This window comes from Mucor mucedo (genome assembly GCF_025094135.1).
Source record: "Mucor mucedo strain NRRL 3635 chromosome Unknown EV154scaffold_6, whole genome shotgun sequence".
Lineage (NCBI taxonomy): Eukaryota > Fungi > Mucoromycota > Mucoromycetes > Mucorales > Mucoraceae > Mucor > Mucor mucedo.
Window position 1 is genome coordinate 428801 of NW_026252290.1, and position 12571 is coordinate 441371.

At 36.4% G+C, this 12571-nt stretch overlaps 2 protein-coding genes across 2 annotated transcripts; one reads left to right on the forward strand and one right to left on the reverse strand.

The window, feature by feature from the left end:
• The first annotated feature begins 4615 nt into the window (after positions 1-4615).
• EV154DRAFT_493008 (uncharacterized protein) lies at positions 4616-8448 on the forward strand. The gene is made up of 4 exons (XM_051599749.1): positions 4616-4878; positions 4936-5208; positions 5274-5747; positions 5823-8448. The coding sequence occupies exons 1-4, from the start codon at positions 4687-4689 to the stop codon at positions 8292-8294; spliced, it is 3411 nt and encodes a 1136-aa protein (XP_051462732.1). The 5' UTR covers positions 4616-4686; the 3' UTR covers positions 8295-8448.
• A 94-nt stretch (positions 8449-8542) lies between these two features.
• Positions 8543-9566, reverse strand: EV154DRAFT_493009 (uncharacterized protein). The gene has a single exon (XM_051599750.1). It carries the CDS (start codon positions 9507-9509, stop codon positions 8586-8588), a length of 924 nt encoding a protein of 307 aa, XP_051462733.1. The 5' UTR covers positions 9510-9566; the 3' UTR covers positions 8543-8585.
• Between the last annotated feature and the right edge of the window lie 3005 nt (positions 9567-12571).

Genomic DNA, 12571 nt, shown 5'->3' on the forward strand with positions numbered 1-12571 from the left:
TTTTTTCATCTGCCGACGGACAATCTTGGCAGCGCAAGTAAAAAAAGTTTTCAAACCTTTTACAAAGTGTAACATAGTTTTTGCATTTTTTTCTTTCTCGGTAAATAGGTGGATGAAAGGAGTTTTACGGTGTTTCAACCTTGAATAACTAGCTTTGCCAAAACATAAACAAAAAACATGTTACAAAAATAAAAGTACAGTATTTTATTCTAGTTTTTACAGTGATATGTTGTAACTAGGTACACGTTCATTTTGAATTATCGAAAAATATGCATTACGACAAAAATTGATGTTGTGTATATATAAATAACAAATAGATGACCATCATTATGCACCTGTCCCAAAAAGAATGGTTGTGGTGGCTAAGCATCGTTTTATCCATATTTGGGATGATGAGGCTTTTTTTTTTATTTTATTTTATTTTAAAAATAGGCTTTTCTATCTAGCCCTGCTAGAGCAACAAAGGGTAGGAACAGGTACCTTTAAAAATTCACCTGATAGTCCCAGCTGATAGCTTGTACGAGGTAGCTATTTTCGGTCTCCTATAGAACAATAAAACTACCCTTCATTGTTTGTTGTTTAAAAGGGATCATCAACATGAAACAATAACCTCTTCATAATGAAAAATCGTTTTTTTATCACTGTCCAAGCAAAAAAAAAAAAAAAAAAAAAAAAAAATCTGGGAGAAAAAATTCTTGAAACTCTTCTCTCTCTCTCTTTCTTTTTTCTTTAGGTACCATGGTTATACGACGATTGCGCGTTTTCAGATTTAATCTATCAAAACCAGATTTCCTAATTTCGCACGTGTCTGTAAAAACGTCTTGTTTAAAGACTAGACGTTTTCTCAATCAGAATGACGATCTGTTGTATTACCTTTAGCCATTGCACCATGAAGATAAAAGAAAAGAAGTCATCTCATGAAATATCTACGCATATGGCATACTCAAGCAATACTATTTTGTTTTTTATTTGCTAGACATAAAAATAGAATTCGCCCTCCTCCCCTCAATTTACCTAAAAGGTCTAATCAGCGATATCTGTCCTTTTTTCCTGAATAACGGGCAATTCCTCATATATCCTTTGCGAATATTCGTCATGATTTCTTGGTCATGTCCTAAAGTATCATGTGCTATCGATAAGCCAAAAATTATTATGGCCGTTTATTCCACAATCAAAGAATATTTATTTTTTATCGAAGCAACCATTTTAATCTTATAGTTGTACGTGGAAATAATTTTACCTGCGTAGAACGTCTTGTCAAACATATAAAAACTAACGGTTGGAATATGATATAATGCTGTCGGAAAAACGGTTTAATCTATCACTAGTTAAAAGTCTTTTTTTTAAGTGACATTTTACCACCATCGTTGCTTCAAGCTTATCATACTGCAGCTTTTATTTAAGACTTTCTCCTTTGCAACTTAAAAATCCGTGTGTTAAATTTTGTAAATGTTCATATTTGTCATTTCCCTATATAAAAAAAGCAAACTGAGGAAAGCCCATTTATTCCGAGTAAAAGAAGTCTGCACACACGTCTATTCACGTGATTATCTGTTTTGCATCCATTTTTAATTTATAGTCCGTGTCTACACCTATAAATCATTATTGGGAAACAAAAGACATAATCAACATTCAAAGAACTTTGCAGAACAAAAACTAAAGAACAGTCATCAATCTCAACAAGCTTAATAAGAATAACTAAAAAAAAGTAGAAAAAGTAATTATTTAATACGATACATGGCAGTTCAATATATATTGTACTGGTTGCGTATAATATAAACAAAGTACTTAGCGAGCAAGTATTACAATTTGAATCTAGCAAGACCAAAGAAAAAACTAGTACTACGATCAAAATTGTTGCATAAACATCAAACCATGCTTCAAACGACTATTTACTTGCTGATGTTTATACTTTTGTTCGCTCACACAGTTGATAATACAAATCAAGTATCACTAATAAGAGAGATAAATATATTGAAATCAGAAATTTTGTTTGATAAATTTGAGTCGATAAATAATGCTGAAATTGTTTATTATTGCGAGATAGGACGTTTTTTAGTTTTTTTGGGTCAGGACCTATGGCCTCTTTTAAGGTTAACATGTCCACAGTGACTTTTAAATCATGATGATTTCTTAAAGCACTGTTTCTGTCAGATACAATATTTTTTTATACCACATATTCCTCAGGCTTTCTAATTCCCTGAAGACACCAAAAAGATGGTTTTATACCAGACTTGAGACTTCAAATAAAGAAGTTCCACAATTATACATATACGTGCTATACTTTGACTACAACAAACGCAAATGAGATTAATTCAATACCGATATAAATACACAAGCGGATTATCTTATATCAGTACATACAATGCTGCATCTTTGTCGATGGAGAAATTGCGAGCAACACTGCATCATCATGGATTCAATGAAGAATTTGATCTTACAACTGTCTTTTATGTCCGTTTTATAAAGGTTACGTTACAATATTTGTAATCATTACAAGAAATTTCTAGTTGATATATAACTAATCCACGCATCCATGGTCTGGTTCCGTTGAACTCCCACAAACCTCGTTAAATAATATTATGTTGGAGAGTAAGATGGCAACTTACCTTATAATATATGTCGTGAATCACCTACTTCTGGCTAAAAATGATATGGCTGAACTTCTGGCTGACTTGGAGGAGAAGTATACGCTACTGACTGTATCAAATTTGATTGTATTAAACGACTGCCTAGGGACTTGTGGAATTTTCGGGAGGCATAAACGATAAGAATTCCTTTTTAAAATGTATGAGAGACCCCAAAAATTATTTAGTGACATGACAAAGGGCGATGTTTTTAAAATCCAGTAAAATAAGAGTATCAACTACTAAGAGCATGGTTTTTTTAAAACAAACTAATAAAAAAGTCTAAACTTGTGGCATATGCTTTTTATTTTAAATATCTTTCGTAATCTTTTAGGATTAAGAATTAATGATTAGGATTAGGAAATACCGAGCCCTTTATACTTATATTGTATATACTCATAAATTATATTTCTGGCTCAGGAAGACACAACAATAACGTCTAGTACCCAGTTGTAAATCAGGATCACTAGGCGTACCAACCATTTCTTACTAAAAACAAGACTCCGCTCATAAAAAAGTAGTGCGTATATCAATCCCACAATACGCGCTTTAGACAACATGACATGTTGTTTTGCACCAATGACAAATCCAACCGAATTGGTTCCATCGATCATAAGAACATTCTAATTTCCCATTTGGCCCATAAGCAGCCATTACGTAATGATCCATTTATTTTTATATTAATTGTGCGGTGAACATCCAGACAGATTCACTATTATATTGCTTTGCCCAAACAATATAAATAATAATTTACGTGGTAATGAGTTTTACATGTACATAATTAATTTTTTTTCTCCAAATACCAATAGCAATATATACTGGAATATATTAAATGTATTTATTTTTATGACCATAGGTAACAAGTGAAGGTTAAAAAAGGCGGAGATCTGCGGTTTTCATGTATGCTCGCGCTTTGCGGTATAAAGACAAGATGAGCCAATATTGCCACAAGATAATGTCAGGTTACTTGTTAGATACCGTTATCTCGGATAGTACCTGATTGGCGAAGGATCAGGGAACTATTCCCGTTCCGCTAATAATGGGGAAGATCCCATATATGTTTAATTATTTAAGTTTTTGAAACTCTTTTTTTTTTGTCATGACATGAATGACGCATTTATTTCTTTTTTTCCCCTTGAGTGTAAAAGTAGTTCTTATTTGTATAGGACATGCGCTTTTCTAAATGGAACGTTTTACGTTCAAGGATTTTGAGTTTTGTCATGTCTATCTTGGATTGATCCAATCACAAGTTGGTAAATAATGTTCATTTTAAAGTCGTAGATCTTTTCTATATTTGTACCCTATGTCTTGGTGTGCAACACATGATGGGATAATGCACTCCCAGTGGCACTGAAAGAAAAAAGATGCAAAAATGGAGAAATGTGAATATTTTGGGAATCCTTATATAAGAAATTTACATGTCTTAATTGATTAACTGTTTATTACATCTGACGCGAAATTTCCTGGCCATTAAAAGAGGATGAATATAATTGTAACACAAACATTTAATGGCACGAAAATATCCTTTAGCAAATTTAAATAGCTCAATTTTAATTTTCGATTTTGTACTTCCATGCGCCTTAAAAGCCATTGGCCTGGCTTTGTTTTAATTCAAAGTTACACGTTGAAAAAGGACATAACATTTATGTTATGTCTAACTTAAAAGTCATGTATAGTATGTAAAAAAAAGCTTAATGCGAGGGGACAGGTAGTATGCAATTTAAACATGAAACGCATCATGTTAGTGATGTATAAAGTGCCTCTCTCTTTATGATTCCAATAACGTTTCATGCAATCAGTATATAAATTATTGAATTCTATATATGGTACATCTTATCGAAAACGTGGGTATGTAGCATATTATCAATGTACGGTTATTTTTATTTTATTTTTCTACATGAATCGCAAAAAAAGCGCAAAAAATCAATCAACCACATATATAAAAGTAACGCCTGTAGATCAAACTTTCTCTTCTTGTTACACTTTAAAAAAAATCAATCCTCTTTTCTTTGTTACATTTATTTCATTTAAAAAATAATCTTCATTTCGATCAAAAGAAATGAATTACATCGATGAAAAGCCCGAAATAACGGCTATAGAAGATGCAAAGATCAAGTTTGCCAAGGTTCATCGTCCTGAAAGGACAAGAACAATTCAAACCATGGAAACCACTGGTTCTCGTAGACCCTCTATAAGTGCTCCTAAACGTCCTTCAAGAAAGGATAAGCCCGAGAAAAAAAATGTTGATATTGTAAAGTAGAGAGTTATCTAGACATTACCTACGTCCACTAATTTTACTCTTCTTTAGACTGAACATTTGCTCACCCCAGAGGAATGCGCCGACAAGTACAATACACTTATTGATTTAAAGAAGGCGGGTGAATCTCAAGGTCTGACTGCTCAGCAAGCTGCCAATGTCTTGCTTGAAACCGGTCCTAACGTACTAACACCACCAAAAAGAAGACACCCTTTCTTGAAATACATCGATTGTGTTCTTAGTCTATTCAATCTGCTCCTGATTCTTGCTGGTATTCTTGATTATATTTTATTAGCAATTGATTATAAAGCAAACTTTGCCAACGTAAGTTCAAAACATTGATTTATTAAAAAAAAAAGCATCCCACTTATGAACTATCCCATGTGCAGACATACCTTGGTGCTATCTTGATCGGTGTTTCCTTGTTGAACGCCTTTATTGAATTCTATCAGGAACAAAAATCTCAAGCTTTACTGGATTCTTTTCTTGACATGGTTCCTGCCAAATGTATGGTTCTTCGCGACGGCAAAGTACAGCAGATCGATGCAGCTCTACTTGTTGTGGGTGATGTTGTCTTGATTCGTATGGGTGATAAAGTACCAGCGGATCTTCTGATCTTTTCCGCATCCGATCTCAAAGTTGATAACTCACCTCTGACGGGTGAATCGGATCCCCAGGAACGTGGCCCTTTTAATTCCCAAAAGAATGTGTTTGAAGCCGAGAATATTATTTTCAATGGTACTTTAGCCGTCTCTGGTGAAGGTTATGGTATTGTTGTAAGAACCGGTGATGGTACCGTACTCGGTCAGATTGCTGGTTTGACTGCTGGTGAAGCAAAAATGGATTCGCCACTTTCACAAGAGGTATGACAATTAACCCCGCACGTATAACATGACATAAACTGATGGCCTTTTATTTCCTTTTTCTTTTCTTTTTAGATTGCTAAATTTGTAAAAACCATTGCTACCATTGCTCTCGTGACAGCAGGTGTTTTCTTTGGTATCGGCTTCCCTGTAAATAATAACAATGTTTCTCTTACACTTAACTTTGCTATTTCTGTTTTCGTTGCTTGGGTTCCTGAGGGTTTACCTGCTACTGTGACTATTCTTTTAACTATCTCTGCTAAACGTATGGCTGCTCGAAACGTGTTGGTCAAAGATTTGCAAGGTGTCGAAACACTAGGTGCCATTACTTTATTGGCTACTGATAAGACCGGCACATTGACTCGTAATCAAATGACTGTGACCTATGTTTGGTCTTGTCTTACCATGAAGAATGCCATGGAAAAGCATACGGGACAACCCCTTATTGAATCGCCTGGCGTAGAAGAGATAATGAATATTTGTACGTTGAATTCCCGTGCCAAGTTTGACCGAACGGATGTCCCTGTCTCTGCAAGACAAATATTGGGTGATGCTACAGAGACTGGTCTTGTGCGTTTTGCTGGCGAAGGTTTTGGTACGAAGTTCGACTCGATTCCCGATCAATACCCCAAAGTGTTTGAAATTCCTTTTAATTCCGATAACAAGTGGGCGATGACCATTCACAAAAAGAAACATTCCCGTGGTCTTTTAACTCTGTTCATTAAGGGTGCTCCTGAGCGTGTTCTTGGTCTATGTAACAAAATTTTATTGGCAGACGGTTCTTCTACTACCCTCACGGAAGAGCACCTTGCAGCTTTCCAAGAAACATATTCTTACATGGCAAGTCAAGGTCATCGTGTATTGGCATTTGCACAAGACTTGCTCTCTGGAACTGAGTACCCCGAAGATTTTGTATTTGATAAGACAAACAAGAATTATCCCATGTCTGGTATGACCTTTGTAGGTCTTGTTTCTCTTGAAGATCCTCCCAAGCACGGTGTCCGTGAAGCCATTGGTAAATGTCGTGCAGCTGGTATTAAAGTCATGATGGTGACCGGTGACCATCCTTTGACTGCTGAAGCCATTGGTCGCAAAATTAATTTGATGGTAGGTGATACAAAGGCTTTAGCGGCTGTAAGACTGTCCTGTTCTGAAGACCAAGTACCTGAACACGAGTACAGCAGTATTGTTGTTCATGGTGACACAATTGATGCGCTTTCAGAGGATGACTGGGACACCATCTTTTCCAAGGATGAAATTATTTTTGCTCGTACCTCTCCCAAGCATAAATTAGAGATTGTGAAACATGCACAAGCAATGCGCCATATTGTGGGTGTGACAGGAGACGGTGTGAACGATGCACCAGCGCTGAAAAAGGCCGATTTGGGTATTGCCATGAATATCTCTGGCTCCGACGTTTCTAAAGATGCAGCTTCCATGATTTTATTGGACGATAACTTTGCTTCTATTGTACACGGTATTGAAGAAGGTCGATTGATTTTTGTCAACCTGAAGAAATCAATTCAATACACCATCACGCATTCTATGCCTGAAGTGATTCCTAACCTGCTGTATATTATTGTGCCTATCCCTCTTCCATTGTCTGCCATTCTTATTTTGGTGATTGATCTTGGGTTTGAATTGTTTGCTGCACTTACGTTTGCTTGGGATATTCCTGAATCCCAAGATGGGTTAATGAAGATGTGTCCTCGTAAGCCTGTTAACCCCGAGTCCATTGACCGTCATCGCCGTTCTTTAATCCGCAAAGAGCAATACATCGAATACAATGAAGAGACTGGAGAGGAAGTACGTCCCCATATTTTCCGCCGTTATCGTAACGCTATTCATGAATTATGTTCTGCTGCCTATTGGAAAGAAAAGTTTGAAAAGACGGACGATGAAGTCCTTGTAGATTTACCACTATTATCATGGGCGTATTTAGAGATTGGTATGCTTGAAGCGATTGGAGCTATGACATGTTATTTTGTTGTGTTCTGGTATAATGGAGTTACACCGTACGATGCGGTCATCATGCAACGCGGTGCTGGTGAACCTACCAATTATTTCCAAAACGGGCCTTTGTATGCTCTTGATTATACCAATGTGGCAGGCAAAACTCTGACTGCTGAGATGCAAAAACAAGCTCTTGGTCAAGCGCAATCGATTGTTTATTGGGGTATCATGGTGATGCAAATGTTTAATATGTTTGCATGTAAGACACGTTTCAGTGTACCCATCGGCCGTTACATGTTTTCCAACAAGTGGACGTTTGCAGGCATCATGGGAGGTGTTTCCTTAGCCACTTTAATTGTGTATTGTCCTCCGTTTAATATCCCATTCGGTACAGATTACCGTTTGATGCCTTATTGGTGGTTCATTGCATTTGGGTTTGGTTTCCTTATTATTGGGTACGCATGTATTCGTATTAAGATTAGACAAAAGCTTAGTCCGGTGTCTTTCAACCCTGATATTCAAGGTTTACGCATGTTCCCTACCATTCGAACCGTAGCTACACATGATGCTCGATCTGTGAATAGAATGGCTTAAAAAGGCTATTCTTTCATATATACATATATATATTAATCCCTATATCTCTCTCCTTTCATATAATTACATTCTAAATAATAAATAAATTGATAGATTTTTTTTTCTTCTTTGTGACTCTCCCTGAAATTGAAAAAAATTAAACTATACTTGTTCGGATACCATTCCCGAAAGATAATTTTACATTATGCATTGTAATCCGGGTATGCGCCCTTTCAAGGGGATACGGGATAAGGGACGATGATGAAACATTTAGCAGTAAAGATTTTTTATTAATATTTTAGGTTGAAAAAGTTAAAAATTATAACCAGAGAAAGTGCTAAGTCTATTGTTTGATTTAGATATATACTGTGATGATCTGCTTGTACTCATGTTTGGAGGCATCATCAATTGCTGTTGTTGCTGCTGCTGTTGTTGTTGCTGCATCATCATTTGAGGAGGTATCAGGTATTGAGGATTTTGAAGCGGAGTGGACATACTTATTTGAGGTATAGGGGAGCTTTCGCTGCGACTCATGGGAGATCTCATCATTCTGCTGCTGCTATTATTATCATACATCATGATGGTACTGGGAGGTCTACTTGATCTTTGTTGTTGTTGGATATTATAGTCACTTTTACTGGCTCTTGACATTTGCTTTCGGTTTGCCTTCATTTGTTGTTGATGGAGCTGTTGTTGAAAGTTATAGTTGTATTGACCTGGATCAGGTACTTTACCCAATAAACCGTCAGCTAAATTGGCCTTGGATGGATCTGGTACTTTCTTTTTATAAGTTTTACGTGATGCTGCTTTTTCTTGTTCTAATTGAATCATGAGATCCATGGCAGACACACTTTTGCGGTTATTATTTTTACGGGTATTATTGTCGGCAGCAGACATACTTTGATATTGTTGCATGGCTTGATATTGTTGAATTTGAGCATATTGTTGAGCTTGTTGCATTTGCATGGCTTGTTGGATTTGCATGTTGTAGGCCATTTGTTGTTGTTGTTGTTGGAAATAAAACATGTCCATTTCACCAAGCGTGGATCTTCTATCACGGCCTCCGGTTGCTGGCATCATGGGAGTGGGAGTACGAGGAGGTGCTCTTACGACGGGTTCTTCTACTAAGTCATCACTGTCATCTTCATCGTCCTCTTCAGTCAAGGGTGCTGTGAATGATCCACTGGAAGGAGGAGTACCTGTACTATTCAAGTCTTCAGCTTCCATAACCGTCATACGCCAATGTTCAATGGAGCCTGTTCCTGCTCCAGCAGCAGCAGCAGCAGCGGCAGCGGGAGCGACACTTGTTTCAGGTTGGGTCAACTGATTGACATCACCTGTTGATCTAGTTCTTCTATGAGCACTAGGTCCACGTTCAAGTTGTCTTAATGTAGACATACGACGAGCAAACATTTGTTGGTCTTCTTGTTCTATTGATTTCCTAATTTAGTATTGTTTGATACGATTTGGCTACCTCCACGTGTAGTGCCTTTTTTAAATGTTACAATACCTATTTTCTTTTCAGCTGTCTTGACCTCATCCTCATCCTCTTCTTGCTCCTCATCATCTTCCTCCTCATCCTCTTCTTCATCATCACTGGGTTGGGGTACGCGATGAGGTGCTTTACCCTTATTTTTTGATTTGACGGATGGGATTGTAGCCTTTTGATTACTTGATTTGGGCTTGTTGACAACGATAGGCTTAGAAGCAACCTTGTGATTAATTGTTGACTCTTCCTCGTCATCTTCCTCAGACTCTTCCTCTTCCTCTTCCTCCTCTTCGTCGTCACTAGGAATGAATCGATGGGATGGTTTTGTATTATTGGCTACTTTTTTTTTTAAAAAAAAAAATTTAAAATTTAAAATGAGCACATGTTTTTTCATATAATATATAGACGGCCCCCGGAGTGGAGAGAGAAATGTTACCTAATTTTCCAGAAGATAATGAAGACCGACCACTGGGACTAGAAGGTCTTGGGGAAGTTCTCAATGGCTGTTGTGGTTGAAGATGTTGTTGTTGTTGTTGATGATGATGCTGTTGTTGTTGTTGTTGCTGTGGATACTGTTGTTGTGGATACGGTTGTTGAGGTCTTTGATGATTTCTTTGAGAGTCGTCTGAGCGGACACGGTTCATAGGAGGAGCAGCTCTATGTTGCTGCTGCTGCTGTTGTTGTTGTTGGGGATATCTTTGCTTGTTATTATTGCCTTTTCTTCTAGGTTGTTGTTGGTGAGGGTTTTGAATGGAGTTTCTCATTTGGGCATCAATATGAGCTTGATGAAAGATAATACTTTTGGTCCATGGTTCAGCTTCTTCTTCTCCAGCGTCTGGCGTTTTAATCGCTTTGGCTAACGCAAGACGAGAAAGACTTACTGTAACTTCTTCTGTGGACATTATTATTGTTGTTTTTTTATTATTATACGAAAAGAAAAAAAGAGTAACAGCCAAAAATAAAAATAAAAGGGTTTAAAAATAAATACCCTGAGATCCAATTAAAAAAAAAAATTAGATTTTGGTTCTCCCCCCTTTTTTTTTTTTTTTTTTTTTTTTGCCACATGTTATGATTGAAGTAGCGTTTGCGGGGTTTTTCAAAGATACAGTCGATCTGAGATTTATATAATAAAGTTTTTCTTTTGCAGTGAGGAATTAATTGTTGTGAAAGAATTAAAATTCCTTTAGTGTGTGTGTGTGTTTCGGAAATGAGATATATATAGGAAATACTCTGTTTTTTTTCACTATCATGCTGGGCACGCAATGCTGTCTGTCATTGGATTGGTAGGCTCTATACGAAATGTATCAACTGACTTCTTGGCCTCATTCTAACCACACGGGACGGGATTGCATATTTTATTGAAAACTGGGCTATTATTTCGCAATCATTTTTCATATTGTTACAGGAGAAACATAGAAAAAAAGAAATCAAAAGGAAAACGTCATTTTATCACACTAGAAGAATTTGACACGCATCCCTTATAGATTAATTAATCAAAGGGTCATTGATTACAGTCAAAGACAAAAATAATTGTCGGTAATTGAAAAAATAATTGTCACAAGCTCAATTATCATTTTGGTCATTTTGGTCAAGAGTATTTAATCTTTTTCATTTGGGGGTATTTCTTGCTTCATAATAATAAGGTAAACATCTATTGTAAAATAATAAAGAGGATAGTATGCGCCTTTTCTTCTCCGTCTCTACCTTGGCTTTGCTTTTCAGTTAATATCATAACAGGTATGGAAGGAATGTGTTCACTGATGAAGACTGTCTTGATGAAGCCATTCATCTTTTTCCGCTTTTCCCCCTACGGTGCTCCCTTCCTTCCTCTCTCTCTGTACATACCAAGATAAATTTAGCTTTTTTGAAGTAATTTTACGTAATAAAGTCGTTCAGTACCATGTTTGATTTGTTTATATGTTATTTATCAATATTTACTTATTTATTTATTTTTTCAGTCAAAATAATAATGAACGCCATCACCCTCTTTATTGTAGGCGAGGATGGGCCCTCTGGCGATGCCAGTAATACATATCGGGGTAAGCAAATGTTTATTTGAAAACATACTCTTTACTGACTAAGATAGATATGTCATAGAAAATAAAACATTGATATGTTGTTATTTATTGTTTTTTTTTTATGTATTCATACTGACCTTTTTCGTTCATTCGAAACCCCAGATGCACACGGCAAACGCACAGAAAGCGTTTAAGTTAATTAATGCATTTGTATAGGATTAGCAACTTAAAAATTGTGCAAGCAACAGCCAGGGTTTTGAAGCATTCTACAAAGATCCCTTGACAACGAAATGTATCGGTCTTCCTAAACCGTAACGTGATTTCTCGTCAAAATGAGGATGGAAGCGCGCTTAGATGTAAAATCTGCCCTCAAGTTTAAGATAATAGAACGATTTAACGATTACGCCTTATGCTCTTAGAAAGAGAGAAGGCCTTTGACAAGTTGCAATCATTGTACCATACCTACCGCTATTGGTTTGCATGGAGTATTTATGCTTCAATTATAGGGAAATGTCTATACCTCCGTATTTTTTTTTTTCAAACGTATTTTTTGGATCATGTGATGGTCTACAAGCCATATCGTCTAAACTTAATAGAATGATCGATTTATGTTTTCCATAAAATATGTCTGACTATTATTGCGAGATACTACTGAAACGCAGATAGACAGCTACCAAGTTTTAACTTGCTTTGGAGGTTTTTGCAAGTGTTTCTATTTTAAGTAAAGGCCCAGACGTTATGAATGATGAAACAAACAATCTTGTTTATCAGCTTACAAAAAAATCTCGTTC